The 19,045-nt window shown below is 49.9% G+C and overlaps 1 protein-coding gene across 5 annotated transcripts in view; it reads right to left on the bottom strand.

Annotated features, from left to right (window-relative positions):
• Positions 1–19,045, bottom strand: part of SEMA4A (semaphorin 4A) — a 113,231-nt gene that overhangs the window by 16,041 nt on the left and 78,145 nt on the right. For all 5 annotated transcript variants that reach the window (XM_077463946.1, XM_077463945.1, XM_077463943.1 and 2 more), the window contains 10 exons: positions 13,678–13,826; positions 12,374–12,534; positions 12,080–12,139; positions 11,880–11,978; positions 9,997–10,108; positions 8,005–8,121; positions 6,716–6,846; positions 5,166–5,338; positions 3,109–3,259; positions 1,961–2,150 (listed from right to left, as the gene is read on the bottom strand). In XM_077463946.1, the coding sequence (XP_077320072.1) occupies positions 1,961–2,150; positions 3,109–3,259; positions 5,166–5,338; positions 6,716–6,846; positions 8,005–8,121; positions 9,997–10,108; positions 11,880–11,978; positions 12,080–12,139; positions 12,374–12,534; positions 13,678–13,780 (1,297 nt within the window). In that variant the 5' untranslated portion in view covers positions 13,781–13,826. The remainder of the gene's footprint in view (positions 1–1,960; positions 2,151–3,108; positions 3,260–5,165; positions 5,339–6,715; positions 6,847–8,004; positions 8,122–9,996; positions 10,109–11,879; positions 11,979–12,079; positions 12,140–12,373; positions 12,535–13,677; positions 13,827–19,045) is intronic.

A 19,045-nucleotide genomic window follows, 5' to 3' on the forward strand; every position in this document is an offset into this window, starting at 1 on the left:
ATATATAAATAATATCACTGAATACTGTAATATTACATTTGACCAGTAGAGGGAAGCATAATAAGGATCACTGCAGTGCTCAAAGCCACCAGCAGAGGGAAGCAGCATACCAGGTTGAATCACAATAACAACCACTATTACATCACTACAGGAGGGAGGGCTCTAAACTAAAAGGGTCCTAGAACCTGATGACACTGGTCTCACACAGAGACACCTAGTGGCAGACTTGCTAACTGCACCCTGATGATTGAATAGCATACCGCAGAAATTACGTCTTATGGGTCTGCAAACAATATTTCAAAATGTGTACCATGTGAGGCGTTACACACCCACCCCCGGATCTCATCAGTAGGGGCCCAAGGATAGCAAGGGGACTTTATACTCCTTTTGGGGGATCAGATGGTGCAATCCTGCAGATCCTAAAAATGTAAATATAATTGTCTGAAGCCGTGGCACGGAGGATCACACCAACTGCCTCCAAAGAAGACGAAATCGCCCCCCTCTGCTAACCAGGTGGGGCCCTAGGAGCTTTTATTTTAGTCGCTTGGCGCCAGAGCTTGTGGAATTACTGTGCATGCACCCAAAAGGGTATTTAAAAAGATTGCCCTGACAGACCCCGGGCCCCAGATGGATGGATGGGTGGGGTCTGGGCCCGGCCCAGGAGGGGGGAAGCTTATACCCCTCTATCGGCTGCCCAGGCTACCTCCAGTACTAGGCGAGAGGTTTAGCTCTGCCATTTACCAGATGTCCTGATGAAGTCCTCTTAAGAGAAGTTATGTCTACTTGACAGAAATAGAACGGTCGCTGTAATGCTAAAGAGGAACCAGGAGCAGGCAAAGCATTACAACAATAATCAGAAACCATTGCAGTACCACATGTGACCAGCAGGTGGGAGCATTAAACATCCCTGAAAAGCGCTACAGGATCAGTGCAATACCCTTTGCAACCAGTAGAGGGCAGCAGGGCAGACACAGAAAAGTCCCTGTAATGCCAGAGGACCACAGGGAGAGGGCAGCATTGCAACAGTTCACTGCATGTAAATTTAATAGGGACCACTGCAATACCACATCTGACCAGCAGATGGCAGCAGTAAACATTCCTGAAAGGGATCAGTGCAAAACCCTGTGCAAGCAGCAGAGGGCAGCATGGCAGACACAGAATAATCCCTGTAATGACTAGACATGTGAACTGCCACAAAAATTGGTTCGTTTTCTGTTTTGTTTTTTTTTCGTTATGATTGCAATTTGTGAATTTGAAAATAAAGAAAATCCAAAAAAATTAAAAAAAAAAAACTAATTAATAACTATTAGATTATAGGTATTGGAAATTCCTTTCAAATTTGGCTGTTAGTGAACGTAACCAATACGAATCTGAAGTTACGAATTATCCGAAATAAGGAATGCTGCATCTATATAGAACGTAACAAATTAATAATAATAATTAAAGGTTTTTATTATTTTTATTGTTAATTATTATTATTAATTTGTTACGTTCCATTCGTTTAGATGCGGCATGCGTTCTTTCGGATAATTCGTGACTTCGGATTAATTAGTTTTCGTTATGTTCACCAACAGTCAAATTTGAAAGGAATTTCCAATACCCAGAATTTAATAGTTATTATTTCAGATTTTTTGAATTTACGAATATTCGGGAAAATTCGTTAAATGGGATTATGTTAATTCGGATGTTTCCAAACGAACAAATTTGTCGACAATTAATTTTAAAAAAATGAAACGCATTGCACATGTAATGACAGAGGGACCCCAAAGAGGGCAGCATATACAGATGTAATGTAATAGAGAGCACTGCAATACCACACGTGACCAGCAGATGGAAGCATTAAACATCCCTGTGTAGCATTGGAGGATCATGGCCATATACAACCAGCAGAGGGCAGCACAACACCCCAGGTGCACTGCAGGGGGCATCATAAATGTGAGAAAAGGTCAGAGTTGCTTACTTGTGCTCAGGAACATCACGGTGTAATTGACCCCAGATAGTGCAGGTACAGAATCGATGGCAATGTGGCTGTAGCTGACACTCTGTTGGATCAGCAGGGGGCGCTTGCCGACCGGGTAAACCTTGTCGTCCATCAGGAAGTGGTCCTTCATGAAATTGAGGTCTGTGTCGGAGAATTTCCCAGATGAGCACTGAAAAAGGGATAGGAAAAAAAGTTTGCATGCGACTACGAAAAACGCTACCTAAAAAACAGTGCGACACCGCCACCTTGTGGTTGTCTAAAAAAGTTTTAGGCAACCACAAGGTGGCGGTGTCGCCCTGTTTTTAGGCAACCACAAGGTGGCAGTGTCGCCCTGTTTTTAGGCAACCACAAGGTGGCAGTGTCGCCCTGTTTTTAGGCAACCACAAGGTGGCAGTGCCGCACAGTTTTAGGCAACCACAAGGTGGCAGTGCCGCACAGTTTTAGGCAGCCACAAGGTGGCAGTGCCGCACTGCCACCTTGTGGTTGCCTAAAAACAGGGCGACACTGCCACCTTGTGGTTGCCTAAAAACAGGGCGACACCGCCACCTTGTGGTTGCCTAAAAACAGGGCGACACCGCCACCTTGTGGTTGCCTAAAAACAGGGCGACACCGCCACCTTGTGGTTGCCTAAAAACAGGGCGACACCGCCACCTTGTGGTTGCCTAAAACTGTGCGACACCGCCACCTTGTGGTTGCCTAAAACAGGGCGACACCGCCACCTTGTGGTTGCCTAAAACAGGGCGACACCGCCACCTTGTGGTTGCCTAAAACAGGGCGACACTGCCACCTTGTGGTTGCCTAAAACAGGGCGACACTGCCACCTTGTGGTTGCCTAAAACAGGGCGACACTCCCACCATGTGGTTGCCTAAAATGGTGCGACACTCCCGCCATGTGCTTACATTGCAACACTGCCACCTTGTGGTTGCTTAAAACCATACGAGACTGCCACCATTTGGTTGCTTAAAACAGTGCGACACCGCCACCTTGTGGTTGCCTAAAACGATGACACTGCCACCTTGTGGTTGCCTAAAACAGTGCGACACCGCCACCTTGTGGATGCTTAGGGTACTAGAGTCTAGAAATACCAAGTCAGTTGATAGGCAAGGTGGTGGTACCATGTACTTACACTGCCTGGCCGGGGGTTGGACACGGGTCCGTTGTATCTGGTCCACTTTGAACTCTCTTTGTTTTGCTCCTTGTAGTTGCCGTTGAAAGCCACCTCAATGTCTGCAAGCTTGAAGGAGCAGATGGCGGAACTGTTGGAGCCGCCTGACTGCCTGTGGGAACAAAATAAGAGGGTCACATGACTCTCCTCATCCTACAGAAAGCTCACAGAGGCCTGAGGGGTGGAGCAAATGGTTAAACCACAACTGGCCAAACGGCTAAATCCACCAGGGATGCCCCGTTCTGTCCACCAAACCAAAATGTGGCAAATCTTTTACTGATTACCTTAAGGGGGGCGGGACTTTTCAAAGCTTGCATACTCCATGCCACTGGCCCATGCTTATTCTTGGCCACTGCTCCACCCCTGCTTATTCTTGGCCACTGATCCACCCCTGCTTATTCCTGGCCACTGATCCACCCCTGCTTATTCCTGGCCACTGATCCACCCCTGCTTATTCCTGGCCACTGATCCACCCCTGCTTATTCCTGGCCACTGATCCACCCCTGCTTATTCTTGGCCGCTGCTCCACCCCTGCTTATTCTTGGCCACTGTTCCATCCTTGCTTATTCTTGGCCACGGCTCCACCCCTGCTTATTCTTGGCCACGGCTCCACCCCTGCTTATTCTTGGCCACGGCTCCACCCCTGCTTATTCTTGGCCACGGCTCCACCCCTGCTTATTCTTGGCCACGGCTCCACCCCTGCTTATTCTTGGCCACGGCTCCACCCCTGCTTATCCTTGGCCACTGCGCTACCATCCCCCCATGGATTATTGGCCACTGATCCACCCCTGCTTATTCTTGGCCACTGATCCACCCCTGCTTATTCTTGGCCACTGATCCACCCCTGCTTATTCTTGGCCACTGATCCACCCCTGCTTATTCTTGGCCACTGATCCACCCCTGCTTATTCTTGGCCACCGATCCACCCCTGCTTATTCTTGGCCACCGATCCACCCCACTGCTTGATCTTGGCCACTGTTCTACAGCCTCCCTTTTTCTTGGGGCCAGGGCTTCTCCCCTTGCTTGTTTTTGGCCGCTGCCTCACCCCCTCCCCCCCACCCCACACACAGCTTGTTCATGCCCACTGCTCTGCCTTGCCACTTGTTTTTGGCAAATGTTTCAGGCCGCTGCTCAGCCCCCTTTGCTTGTTTTGGCCACCCAAGTCACTTTCTGTCCAGCCCAAATATTTAAACAGACACTGCCATAGCAAGCCTGATTTCTGCTTTCAGCTAGTGAGAGGCAATTTAACATAAAGGCCGATTGCAAGAGACTACATGGCCAGATTAAAAAAAAATAAATAAAAAACATACATTGATATTTCAGGGATCACATAAGTGAGCTAAAGAGAGATTACATTTTTGTATTATTATATTTTATTAATATAAATATTGTTTAAATGTATTTATCTGTAACAAATTATTGTGCTTCTTGTCCCCGTATGTCTGCACAGGCTCTTGGAGTATCCATAATGGCGGCATGTTTCTCCCACAGTCAGGAAACTCTCCCCTCCCCTCCCGGGACGGGCCGCCATGAACCCTCCGATGACTGATAGCGGACAAATTGCTCTTCACTAACGGCGCCGGATGTTACCCGTCTTTACAAATCATTATCGATCGGAATACCAGAGAACAAATCCTTCCTGTGCTGATATAATGGACTTCTTCCAGACGGGTTCCTGGACAGCACATTGACTGCATGGGAACGTACGGGCGCACCCGGGCCCCGCCCTTGTAATCATTGATCCGCTAATGTATAGAGAGCGAGCCGAACGTGGAATATAGATCATCATTACTGAACAATTATGTATACTGGATGTGAAGGAAGCGTTCGATCGTCACCACGACAAATCCAATACACGGGATCAATCCTGAGGATAAAACACCCGAGAGCAGAATGGGGCGCTCTACACAGTATTTATAAATATGAATTCATTCCAGATATAAGATATATTATACGGGAGTGACATCACCGCTCTCCAGATATAAGATATACAATATATATTAATCTCTGGTACTCACCACTGTGAGCTGAAGACCCCATAGAACACGCTGTGTTGGGGGTCCTCGGGGTTCAGTAGAGCTACGTGATGCATGACGTTGAAGGGGAAGTTGTTGGCGTTGGAGCAGACCAGTTGTGCTTTCAGGAAGGTGGTCCATTTCTTCTGTAGGACTTTATCTCCTCCGATGTCGTTCTGGGGGAGAGCAGAGATAATAATCAGTTAAACATACTACACAAACCCTCCTGCACTCCTCCTCCTCCAGATCCGCCCTCCTGCCCTCCTCCTCCTCCAGATCGGCTCCCTTGCCCTCCTCCTCCTCCAGATCTGCTCCCTTGCCTTCCTCCTCCTCCAGATCCGCCCTCCTGCCCTCCTCCTCCTCCAGATCCGCTCATTTGCCTTCCTCCTCCTCCAGATCTGCCCTCCTCCAGATCCACTCCCTTGTCTTCCTCCTCCTCCGGATCCGCCCTCCTCCTCCTCCAGATCCACTCTCCTGCCTTCCTCCTCCTCCAGCTCTGCCCTCCTCCAGATCCTCTCCCTTGCCTTCCTTCTCCTCTAGATCCACCCTCCTGCCTTCCTCCTCCTCCAGATCCGCACTCCGGCCTTCCTCCTCCTCCAGATCCGCTCTCCTGCCTTCCTCCATATCCGCTCTCCTGCCTTCCTCCTCCTCCAGATCTGCTGTCCCGCCTTCCTCCTCCTCCAGATCCGCTCTCCCGCCTTCCTCCTCCTCCAGATCCGCTCATTTGCCTTCCTCCTCCTCCAGATCCGCCCTCCTCCAGATCCGCTCCCTTGTCTTCCTCCTCCTCCAGATCCGCCCTCCTGCCTTCCTCCTCCTCCTCCAGATCCACCCTCTTGCCCTCCTCCTCCAGATCTGCTCTCTTGCCTTCCTTCTCCTCCAGATCCACCCTCCTGTACTCCTCCTCCTCCAGATCCGCACTCCAGCCTTCCTCCATATCCGCTCTCCCGCCTTCCTCCTCCTCCAGGTCCGCTCTCCCGCCTTCCTCCTCCTCCTCCATATCTGCTCTCCTGCCTTCCTCCTCCTTCTTCAGATCCGCACTCCTGCCCTCCTCCTCCTCCTCCTCTTCCTCCTCCTCCTCTAGGTCCGCTCTCCCACCTTCCTCCTCCTCTAGATCCGCTCTCCCGCCTTCCTCCTCCTCCTCCAGATCTGTTCTCCTGCCTTCCTCATCAAGTCCATCCAGAGCTGGAGGTATTCTAGAATTCAGACTAAATTGGTGCCATGACAGATGTTCGGAGCCCCTCATCACCATAATCTGGGAACTTGCCGTATCTCAGCCAGCAATGCCGGCTTTCCATGTGGTTTACCAGCTTAAATCCAGCCGGTTTTTCACTTTGTGTGAATATGTCATAGAGTATAAGGGTCGGGGCGGCGGGAAGAGGGATGGGGTTGGGGGGGGATGATGGAGGCAGAGAGAGTTGGAGGGAGGTTTTCCCACCAAAGATTCCCATTAACCCTTGGTGGGGGGGGGGGGGAATCGTTTTTGGTGAGAGTTCAATCACACCAGACGGAAATGTGTCTTTCTATCTTCTGGTTCAGTGGTGGCGTCTCCTCACCTTGCAGACTCGGGCCACGCGGGGAACCGTCAGCTTGTCGAAGAAGTCAAACTCTTTGCCCGTTTCATCGAAGAAGAAGTAGACTTTCCCATCGGAGGGGATGTAAAAGGATCCGGCGAAGGAGGTGTCCGCTGAGGGAAGAGAACACCAATATGGGAAATGAGAGACTTATCTAGGAATATAATGTGGTGGTGGGGGGAGGGGGGGGGTCAGTGAAAACAGATTTGGCAGCAACTGACTGCTGATCATCAATATAAGGGGGCCCTTCTCTACCAAAACATCAAGATAAAGGGGGCCCTTCCTTACTGACCATCAATATAAAGGGGGACCTTCTCTACCAAACCATCAAGATAAAGGGGGCCCTTCCTTACTGACCATCAATATAAAGGTGTACCTTCTCTACCAAACCATCAAGATAAAGGGGCCCTTCCCTACGGACCATCGATATAAGGGGGCCCTTCCCTATGGACCATCGATATAAGGGGGCCCTTCCCTACGGACCATCGATATAAGGGGGCCCTTCCTTACTGACCATCAATATAAGGGGGCCCTTCCTTACTGACCATCAATATAAGGGGGACCTTCCCTACTGACCATCAATATAAAGGGGGGCTTTCTCTACCAACCCATCAAGATAAAGGGGCCCTTCCCTACTGACCATCAATATAAGGGGGACCTTCTTTACTGACCATTAATATAAAGGGGGGCTTTCTCTACCAACCCATCAAGATAAAGGGGCCCTTCCCTACTGACCATCAATATAAGGGGGACCTTCTTTACTGACCATCAATGTAAAGGGGGACCTTCTTTACTGACCATCAATGTAAAGGGGGACCTTCTCTACCAAAGCATCAAGATAAAGGGGCTCTTCCCTACTGACCATCGATATAAGGGGGCCCTTCTCTACCAAAACATCAAGATAAAGGGGGCCCTTCCTTACCGATCATCAATATAAGGGGGAGCTTCCCTACTGACCATTAATATAAAGGGGGACTTTCTCTACCAACCTATCAAGATAAAGGGGCCCTTCCCTACTGACCATCGATATAAGGGGGCCCTTAAAGTTGAGGAATGCGAATATAAAAGGGATCTAATCAGCTATGATTAAGCATCTATACTGATGTGAAACGCGTTGGCCTGCCTGTACCTTTCATCACCGTGATGTAAGAGATTTTGGATCTTTTACACGGTTTTGCCACAAATAAAAAGGTGTTATTCGGAGTGCGGCCGTTCACCTGTTTTCTTCAATTTTCTATAAAAAGGGATCTCATACAGAAGAGGAAACTTACAATGCAGCCATCCCAGAGAGGTGTCCGTCTTTAGCGAAGTTCGGCTACCCAACGTCCGGTAGATGATGGGATCATTCCCTATGAAATTATTCATCGTGCCCGTGTACAGCTCACCATCTACAGGGGGGAAGAGAGAGAGAGAAGGAAGGAGGAGAGAGAGAGAGAGAGAGAGAGAGAGAGAGAGAACGAGAGAACGAGAGAGACAGAAGGAGAACAAGAGAGAGAGAAGGAGAACGAGAGAGAGAGAGAGAAGAACGAGAGAGAGAGAAGAACGAGAGAGAGAGAGAGAGAAGAACGAGAGAGAGAGAGAGAGAGAGAGAAGGAGAACGAGAGAGAGAGAGAGAAGGAGAACGAGAGAGAGAGAGAGAGAGAGAGAGAGAAGAACGAGAGAGAGAGAGAGAGAAGAACGAGAGAGAGAGAGAGAGAGAGAGAGAAGGAGAACGAGAGAGAGAGAGAGAAGGAGAACGAGAGAGAGAGAGAGAGAAGGAGAACGAGAGAGAAGGAGAAGGAGAACGAGAGAGAGAGAGAGAAGGAGAACGAGAGAGAAGGAGAAGGAGAACGAGAGAGAAGGAGAAGGAGAACGAGAGAGAAGGAGAAGGAGAACGAGAGAGAGAGAGGGAGAACGAGAGAGAAGGAGAAGGAGAACGAGAGAGAAGGAGAAGGAGAACGAGAGAGAAGGAGAAGGAGAACGAGAGAGAAGGAGAAGGAGAACGAGAGAGAGAGAGAGAGAGAGAGAGAGAGAGAAGGAGAAGGAGAGAGAAGGAGAAGGAGAGAGAGGAGAACGAGAGAGAGAGAGAGAGAGAGAGAACGAGAGAGAGAGAGGAGAACGAGAGAGAGAGAGAGAGAGGAGAACGAGAGAGAGAGAGAGAGAGAGAGAGAGGAGAACGAGAGAGAGAGAGAGAGAGAGAGAGAGAGAGGAGAACGAGAGAGAGAGAGAGAGAGGAGAACGAGAGAGAGAGAGAGAGAAGGAGAACGAGAGAGAGAGAGAGGAGAACGAGAGAGAGAGAGAGGAGAACGAGAGAGAGAAGGAGAACGAGAGAACGAGAGTGTGAGAGAGAGAGCGAGAAAGAATGAGAGAGAGAGAAAGAACAACGGAACGAGAGAGCGATAGAGAGAGCGAGAACGAGAGAGCGAGAATGAGAGAGCGAGGGCGAGGAGGAGAGAGAGAACGAGAGAGCGAGAGAGAGAATGAGAGAACGAGAGGGAGAATGAGAGAACGAGAGAGAGGAGAGAGAACGAGAGAGAGGAGAGAGAGAGAGCGCGAGAGAGCGAGCGCGAGAGAGAGAATAAGAGAATGTGAACGAGAGGAGGAGAAGAGAGAGAACGAGAGAAAGCGAGAGAGAGCGAGCGCGAGAGAGAGAATAAGAGAATGTGAACGAGAGAGCGAGAGAACGAAAGAGAGAGAGAAGAGGGAGCGAAGAGGAGAAGAAGAAGAAGAGGGAGAGAAGAGGAGGAGAAGAAGAAGAGGAGAAGGAGAGAAGAAGAGGACAAAAGGGAGAGAAGAGGGAGAGAAGAAGAGAAGAAGTGGGAATGGAGGAGAGAAGAAGAGAAGAGGGAGAAAAGAAGCAGAAAAGAGGGAGAAAAGAAGAGGCATTGTGATTATATTTAGTGAATTATTTTACATGGTTTTTATTTTGTGTAGAAGATAAGAAATGGAGAAATAAAACATTCTGGACAGAAGTTGCCCACGGCAACAAATTAAATGGAATTTTTCATCTCTGGCCAACTAAAATGAGGAATCTGATAGGACGGAGAATTCCGGTATTGCTAAGAGATTTCTGTTTTTATAGACACAACTTAGAAGCTGAAAATGATTGTCCTGCAGTTTGGAGGAAGCGGGGAGGACACCGAGGTGTATTTACTAAAGCTGGAGGGTGCAAAATCCGTCTCACTTCTGCATAGAGACCAATCGGCTTCTAACCTCGGCTTGTTCAATTAAGTTTTGGCAATAAAAGCTGGTAGCCGATGGTCAGCCTTTTGTGTTGTACTCACCCACGATGATCTCGGTGTGTTTATGCTGAGGATCGAAGGGAGACTGTCCTCGTCCATCCAGGCTCAGAGTCTCGTTGTTATGGTTGGTCGACAAAGAGAAGGTGTCCAAATTCTAAACACAAAAAAGTCAAAACCACAATTTTTTTAGTCATGATAGACAACCCCTCCCCACCCGGCTTCATCTCTCATCCCCATCATGTGAATTCTCAACCTAAAGGTGTCCTACTGCGGAGGAGCTCAGGCCTGGACCTGGCAACTCTGGCATTTCTTAGAATGGATCGGCAGCTGCCCCTGAAGGCCAGGCCTTGTTCTGGATCGGCAGCTGCCTCCGAAGGCCAGGCCTTGTTCTGGATCGACAGCCGCCTCCGAAGGCCAGGCCTTGTTCTGGATCGACAGCCGCCTCCGAAGGCCAGGCCTTGTTCTGGATCGACAGCCGCCTCCGAAGGCCAGGCCTTGTTCTGGATCAGCAGCTGCCTCCGAAGGCCAAGCCTTGTTCTGGATCGGCAGCCGCCTCCGAAGGCCAAGCCTTGTTCTGGATCGGCAGCTGCCTCCGAAGGCCAGGCCTTGTTCTGGATCGACAGCCGCCTCCGAAGGCCAGGCCTTGTTCTGGATCGACAGCCGCCTCCGAAGGCCAGGCCTTGTTCTGGATCGACAGCCGCCTCCGAAGGCCAGGCCTTGTTCTGGATCAGCAGCTGCCTCCGAAGGCCAAGCCTTGTTCTGGATCGGCAGCCGCCTCCGAAGGCCAAGCCTTGTTCTGGATCGGCAGCTGCCTCCGAAGGACAAGCCTTGTTCTGGATCGGCAGCCGCCTCCGAAGGCCAAGCCTTGTTCTGGATCGGTAGCTGCCTCCGAAGGCCAAGCCTTGTTCTGGATCGGCAGCTGCCTCCGAAGGCCAAGCCTTGTTCTGGATCGGCAGCTGCCTCCGAAGGACAAGCCTTGTTCTGGATCGGTAGCTGTCTCCGAAGGACAAGCCTTGTTCTGGATCAGCAGCTGCCTCCGAAGGCCGGGCCTTGTTCTGGATCAGTAGCTGCCTCCAAAGGCCAAGCCTTGTTCTGGATCGGTAGATGCCTCCGAAGACCAAGCCTTGTTCTGGATCGGCAGCTGCCTCCGAAGGCCAGGCCTTGTTCTGGATCGGCAGCCGCCTCCGAAGGCCAAGCCTTGTTCTGGATCGGTAGCTGTCTCCGAAGGACAAGCCTTGTTCTGGATCGGCAGCTGCCTCCGGAGGCCAAGCCTTGTTCTGGATCGGCAGCTGCCTCCGGAGGCCAAGCCTTGTTCTGGATCGGCAGCTGCCTCCGAAGGCCACGCCTTGTTCTGGATCGGCAGCTGCCTCCGAAGGCCACGCCTTGTTCTGGATTGGCAGCTGCCTCCGGAGGCCAAGCCTTGTTCTGGATCGGTAGATGCCTCCGAAGACCAAGCCTTGTTCTGGATCGGTAGCTGTCTCCGAAGGACAAGCCTTATTCTGGATCGGCAGCTGCCTCCGAAGGCCAGGCCTTGTTCTGGATCGGCAGCCGCCTCCGAAGGCCAGGCCTTGTTCTGGATCGGCAGCCGCCTCCGAAGGCCAAGCCTTGTTCTGGATCGGTAGCTGTCTCCGAAGGACAAGCCTTGTTCTGGATCGGCAGCTGCCTCCGGAGGCCAAGCCTTGTTCTGGATCGGCAGCTGCCTCCGGAGGCCAAGCCTTGTTCTGGATCGGCAGCTGCCTCCGAAGGCCACGCCTTGTTCTGGATCGGCAGCTGCCTCCGAAGGCCACGCCTTGTTCTGGATTGGCAGCTGCCTCCGGAGGCCAAGCCTTGTTCTGGATCGGCAGCTGCCTCTGAAGGCCAGGCCTTGTTCTGGATCGGCAGGGCAATACGTGCCACTTGTGAACTGATAGTAGGAATCTACTCACCACGTAGGTGCAGGTGGGGTTGAAGGCGTTGGTTCCGCAGATGTAGAGGTGGGTGTCATTGACGGGCTGCAGGACGCGGATGAAGTTATGACATTCATCCTGCGGGGGGTGTAAAAGGGGAACATGATGAGTAATTGAGGTCAAATGGCGGTGACCACACTGTGCAGTGACAAGGCGTACGGGGTGGGGGAGGAGGTTACCTCTTTTCTGGCCTTGTTCCGACAGCTTGAAATTTGGTCTGCAGGGGACGGCCAGGAAACCTGTAAAGAAAAAGAAAAAAAGAGTCAGTGTGGACATCGCATGGAACCCGCCTCATTTCTTGGCCAGTGAACATTAAGCATCATCTAGCCCTTTCCTCCCGAGTTTGACTGACTCCACCCTTTTCATTCATTGGATTTCAGTTCATTCAATTAAGAAAACTTGGTGTCTAAGGCTCGGCTATGTGGGGGATTATACCAGACTGGGGGCGGGGGGGGGGGGGGAGGGGAGTTTACCTCTTGAAGGAACTGGAGATTCCCGGAGTCCCGACTACTCAGCTTCAAGACGTGTTCTCTGGTGCCAACATAGACCGTCTCCTTGTTCTCAACCAGGAGGATCTGGTCGTAATTCTGGACGCCGGGCTGGCTGAAGGAACTCACCGATCTGGCCGGATCACCTGGAGAAGACACCAGAAAATATCACACCTCTATAATATATCTTATATCTGGAGAGCGGTGATGTCACTCCTGTATAATATATCTTATATCTGGAGAGCGGTGATGTCACTCATGTATAATATTTCTTATATCTGGAGAGCGGTGATGTCACTCATGTATAATATTTCTTATATCTGGAGAGCGGTGATGTCACTCCTGTATAATATATCTTATATCTGGAGAGCGGTGATGTCACTCCTGTATAATATATCTTATATCTGGAGAGCGGTGATGTCACTCCTGTATAATATATCTTATATCTGGAGAGTGGTGATGTCACTCCTCTATAATATATCTTATATCTGGAGAGCGGTGATGTCACTCATGTATAATATTTCTTATATCTGGAGAGCGGTGATGTCACTCATGTATAATATTTCTTATATCTGGAGAGCGGTGATGTCACTCCTGTATAATATATCTTATATCTGGAGAGCGGTGATGTCACTCCTGTATAATATATCTTATATCTGGAGAGCGGTGATGTCACTCCTGTATAATATATCTTATATCTGGAGAGCGGTGATGTCCCTCCTGTATAATATATCTTATATCTGGAGAGCGGTGATGTCACTCCTGTATAATATATCTTATATCTGGAGAGCGGTGATGTCACTCCCATATAATATATCTTATATCTGGAGAGCGGTGATGTCCCTCCTATATAATATATCTTATATCTGGAGAGCGGTGATGTCACTCCTGTATAATATATCTTATATCTGGAGAGCGGTGATGTCACTCCTGTATAATATATCTTATATCTGGAGAGCGGTGATGTCACTCCTGTATAATATATCTTATATCTGGAGAGTATTTGCGGAATGTCTCGGTGATGAGAGGTTCAGGTTCATCACATGAAACACGAGACTTCAGAACCCGCTCAGCCGGTTCCCTGTGATTGGCACACTATCCGGGAATTATAATTGCAGATCTTCTGAATGACAAACATTTCTCTGAAGGTTTGAAGTTGAAAGATGAAAGCTGCTAATCTGACCGCAGAATATAATATCATATAATAGAATATAATCCTCTCACTCCAGTAATAATAATAATAATAATAGGATCTCACACACTCCTATTCAGACTGGAAATAAACTCACCGTATGAGAAGACAATCCTGGGCAGGATCTCGGCGGGCGAACGGGGCACAAAGGCGACCAACAACAGCGCCAGCCAATGAGGGAACGACGCCCATGGTGGCATGATGAGAGACGGCAATCACCGATCACCAAACGCGGATCTTCCAACACTGCAACAAGAAAGACCACAGAATGACACCAAATATATACAATCTATACAAATATATCAATATTCATATAGTAACAACGCTGAGCAAACTATTATAATAATAACAATCTCAATATGGATCTGTCAGGAGGGGGGAGGGGAGGGAGCGATGTTCTGCAGATCTCTAGAGGGGTCAGTGATGGGATAATCTGCAGAATATATTAATATGGATCTGTCAGGAGGGGGGAGGGGAGGGAGCGATGCTCTGCAGATCTCTAGAGAGGTCAGTGATGAGATAATCTGCAGAATATATCAATATGGATCTGTCAGGAGGGGGGAGGGGAGGGAGCGATGCTCTGCAGATCTCTAGAGAGGTCAGTGATGGGATAATCTGCAGAATATATCAATATGGATCTGTCAGGAGGGGGAGGGGAGGGAGCGATGCTCTGCAGATCTCTAGAGAGGACAGTGATGGGATAATCTGCAGAATATATCAATATGGATCTGTCAGGAGGGGGGATGGGAGGGAGCGATGTTCTGCAGATCTCTAGAGGGGTCAGTGATGGGATAATCTGCAGAATATATCAATATGGATCTGTCAGGAGGGGGGGAGGGGAGGGAGCGATGTTCTGCAGATCTCTAGAGAGGTCAGTGATGGGATAATCTGCAGAATATATCAATATGGATCTGTCAGGAGGGGGGAGGGGAGGGAGCAATGTTCTGCAGATCTCTAGAGAGGTCAGTGATGGGATAATCTGCAGAATATATCAATGTGGATCTGTCAGGAGGGGGATGGGAGGGAGCGATGTTCTGCAGATCTCTAGAGAGGTCAGTGATGGGATAATCTGCAGAATATATCAGGAGGGGGAGGGGAGGGAGCGATGTTCTGCAGATCTATTAATTATTTTTGGTCTATTATTATATTTATTGTTTATTTATAATCGCAGTGGAAGGAAATCGCAGTGAATTTTATCGCTCGGGGTTCCGGTTCGGGGGAGGGGAGGGGGGGGGGATTTCCTGGATCAGATTTCTGGGAAAGTTCCGGAATTGCTCTCCCGGGTTTTTGGCTCATTACTCCGAATTGTTATTTTATTTTCCTGTTTGTTTGTTTTTTTTCTCTGATTGCAAAATCTTACAAAACTTTCCGCTCTTCTATGATGGATTGATACTTCAAGTCCGGGGATTTCCATTGTCTCCTATAACTCCGCCCCATCCCCCCCCCCTCCTCCCCCCAGAGTAAGAACCCATCACACTGTAATAGCTCGTGGGTGCCCCCTCCCCCTTGTGGTAAAGTCTGGGAGGGATTTGATGGCCTGTGGGCGTGGCCAATCGCCTGTGGGTGTGGCTAAACAAGTCTAGGACAGCAGTATGGCAGCTTCCATCCAAAGCTTTTCAGCTGGTCTTGCTTGGCAGCAGCGCCGGACATGACTTTTATAAAACCTTCCATCCCCTTTTCTTATTTCTGCACAGAGGTGAAATTCGAAATCAGGCTGGCGGGCTGTGGAAAAGAAGAGTGAGCCAATTTTGGTTGCGACAGTGTCAGGTTGCAAGGGGGCAGCGTCTAGGGCATTATGCAAAAAAAAACAAAAAAAAAAACACTGCAAGCTGAGAAGCCGTGGTCATGGCCTAGAGGGTAAAACAACTGCACGCAGGTGGCGCTGACGGAAGCTGCACAGACACAGGAAGGACTTTCAGGTTGTTTGAGGAAGCTGCGAATAAAAGAGTTCCTCCTGAAGCCCCAATTGTAGCAACCTTTCCCCCCCCTCTCATCACCTTTGACGCTACAAGTGTGAGAAAAAGAGAAGAGCGAACCGCAGGGCCTTGCCGCAATCGCACTCAGCACAAGCGTCAGCAAAGGATTATGGGAAACGACCGAGGAAAATGCAATATTATATACATCTATATACTGTATATATATACACACACACACACACACACATCTCTCATACATGATGACTGTTCCGTATTGTCTCAGATGGCCCCTCTTCATGTCCCACCAGTGCTGTGTCCAGGACCGTGTCCCGGAATCACAGCATCAGCCTCGTTTGTGTTCCTGCACATGCTCAGTAATTTAATAAGAAATGAATGGTGGGGATCCTGGCTGCAAGCGAGTAGAACACCCATATCAAGGAGAGGGGTCTGTGCATAAAGAAGGCATGATGGGTGGTGCCTCGTATTTAGAGGTAGGGTCTGTGCAGGCCCAACCCATAAAGAAGGCATGGTGGGTGGTGCCTCGTATTTAGAGGTAGGGTCTGTGAAGGCCCAACCCATAAAGAAGGCATGATGGGTGGTGCCTCGTATTTAGAGGTAGGGTCTGTGCAGGACCAACCCATAAAGAATAGTTGAGGAGAGGACCAACACATATCAAGAGGGGTCTGAGCATAAAGAAGGCGTGATGGGTGGTGCCTCGTATTTAGAGGTAGGGTCTGTGAAGGCCCAACCCATAAAGAAGGCATGGTGGGTGGTGCCTCGTATTTAGAGGTAGGGTCTGTGAAGGCCCAACCCATAAAGAAGGCATGATGGGTGGTGCCTCGTATTTAGAGGTAGGGTCTGTGCAGGACCAACCCATAAAGAATAGTTGAGGAGAGGACCAACACATATCAAGAGGGGTCTGAGCATAAAGAATTCGTGATGGGCGGTGCCTCGTATTTAGAGGTAGGGTCTGTGCAGGACCAACCCATAAAGAAGGCATTGTGGGCAGTGCCTTGTATTTAGAGGTAGGGCCTGTGCAGGATCAACCCATAAGCAAGGCACGATGGGTGGTGCCTCGTATTTAGGAGGTAGGGCCTGTGCAGGACCAACCCATAAAAGAAGGCAACGGGGCGGTGCCTCGTATTTAGTGGTAGGGTCTGTGCAGGACCAACCCATAAAGAATAATTGAGGACAAGACCAACCCATAAAGAATAGTTGAGGAGAGGACCAACACATATCAAGAGGGGGTCTGAGCATAAAGAAGGCGTGATGGGCGGTGCCTCGTATTTAGAGGTAGGGTCTGTGCAGGACCAACCCATAAACAAGGCACTAAGGGTGGTGCCTCGTTTTTACGAGGTAGGGTCTGTACAGGACCAACCCATAAAAGATGGCATTGGGGGCATTGCTTCGTATTTAGTGGTAGGGTCTGCGCAGGACCAACCCATAAAGAATAGTTGAGGACAGGACCAACCCATATCAAGAGGGGGTCTGAGCATAAAGAAGGCATGGTGGGCAGTGCCTCGTATTTAGAGGTAGGGCCTGGGAAGGACCAACCCATAAAGAAGGCACGATGGGCGTTGCCTCGTATTTAGGAGGTAGGGCCTGTGCAGGACCAACCCATAAAAGAAGGCATTGGGGGCAGTGCCTCGTATTTAATGGTAGGGTCTGTGCAGGACCAACCCATAAAGAATAGTTGAGGACAGGACCAACCCATAAAGAATAGTTGGACAGGACCAACCCATAAAGAATAGTTGGACAGGACCAACCCATATCAAGAGGGGTCTGAGCATAAAGAAGGCATGATGGGTGGTGCCTCGTATTTAGAGGTAGGGCCTGTGCAGGACCAACCCATAAAGAAGGCATGATGGGCATTGTCTCATATTTAGAGGAAAGGTCTATGCAGGCCCAACTCGCGGTGCCTCGTATTTAGAGGTAGGGTCTGTGAAGGACTAACCCATAAAGAAGGCATTGTGGGTGGTGCCTCGTATTTAGCGGCAAGGTCTGTGTAGGCCCAACCCATAAAGAAGGCACGACGTACGGTGTCTCATATTTAGGAGGAAAAGTCTATGCAGGCTCAACTCGCGGTGCCTCGTATTTAGCGGCAAGGCCTGTGAAGGACTAACCCATAAAGAAGGCATTGTGGGTGGTGCCTCGTATTTAGCGGCAAGGTCTATGCAGGCCCAACACATAAAGAAGGCATGATGGGCGGTGTCTCATATTTAGAGGAAAGGTCTATGCAGGCCCAACTCGCGGTGCCTCGTATTTAGCGGCAAGGCCTGTGCAGGCCCAACCCATAAAGAAGGCATGACGGGCGGTGTCTCATATTTATAGGAAAGGTCTATGCAGGCCCAACTCGCGGTGCCTCGTATTTAGAGGTAGGGTCAGGGCTGGACTGGGACAAAAATTTGGCCCTGGATTTCATCCAGACCGGCCCACTTTAATTTTGCAAAAACTCACAAAAACAGTATATAAACTGTACGCAATTGCGTAAAAAAAGCCTCACCCTTACATCAGAGTCCCTAGAGAGCCCTCCTTACATCAGGGTCCCCAGAGAGCCCCTCCTTAAATCAGTGTCCCCAGACAGCCCCCCACTTACATCAAGGTCCCCATATAGTCTTCCCCTTACATCAGTGTCCCCAGACAGCCCCCCACTTACATCAGGGTCCCCAGAGAGCCCCTCTTACATCAGAGTCCCCAGAGAGCCTCCGCCTTACATCAGGGTCCCCAGAGAGCCCCTCTTACATCAGAGTCCCCAGAGAGCCTCCGCCTTACATCAGGGTCCCCCGAGAGCCCCTCTTACATCAGAGTCCCCAGAGAGCCTCTGCTTAACATCAGGGTCCCCAGAGACCCCCTCCTTACACCAGGGTCCCCAGAGAGCCCCTCTTACATCAGGGTCCCCAGAGAGCCTCCCCCTTACATCAGGGTCCCCAGAAAGCCCCTCCTTACATCAGGGTCACTAGAGAGAGAGCAGGCAGTGAGAGCTGCCTGCCCACTCTCCGGCTATCCAATGCTGCCCGCCCCACGGCTGCAGAAAGCCCATGGCCTGGTAATGGGCCGGGACCCTGTAGTTGGGGACTCCTGGTCTGACTCTGGGCCCCAGATGCAGGGCTATAGCCCCAAAAGTCCCACCCTAGCGATGCCACTGACTGTCACTAAAACCGGCCCACTGAGCCATCGGCCCACCGGGAAACTCCCGGTAGTCCCGATGGCCAGTACATGCCTGGGTAGGGTCTGTGAAGGACCAACCCATAAAGAAGGCATTGTGGGTGGTGCCTCGTATTTAGCGGCAAGGCCTGTGCAGGCCCAACCCATAGAGAAGGAATGATGGGCATTGTCTCATATTTAGAGGAAAGGTCTGGGGGGGTGGGGGGGTCAACAGTGTCCCAGGATCATAATGATGGTTAAGTACAAAGTCTAAACACGAAATGGGCCTTCAAGAAAACCTTCTCATGGTGCTTTGCAAAGTTTATTTCTTTGGTTCTTTTAACACGAGAATTATAATTTTTTTGTTATCTTTTTGTGGTCATTTTTTTTGTTTTGTTTTTTGCA

This window comes from Lithobates pipiens, unplaced genomic scaffold (genome assembly GCF_037356315.1).
Source record: "Lithobates pipiens isolate NorthernLeopardFrog02 unplaced genomic scaffold, aLitPip1_a1.2 Scaffold_30, whole genome shotgun sequence".
Taxonomy (NCBI): Eukaryota; Metazoa; Chordata; class Amphibia; order Anura; family Ranidae; genus Lithobates; species Lithobates pipiens.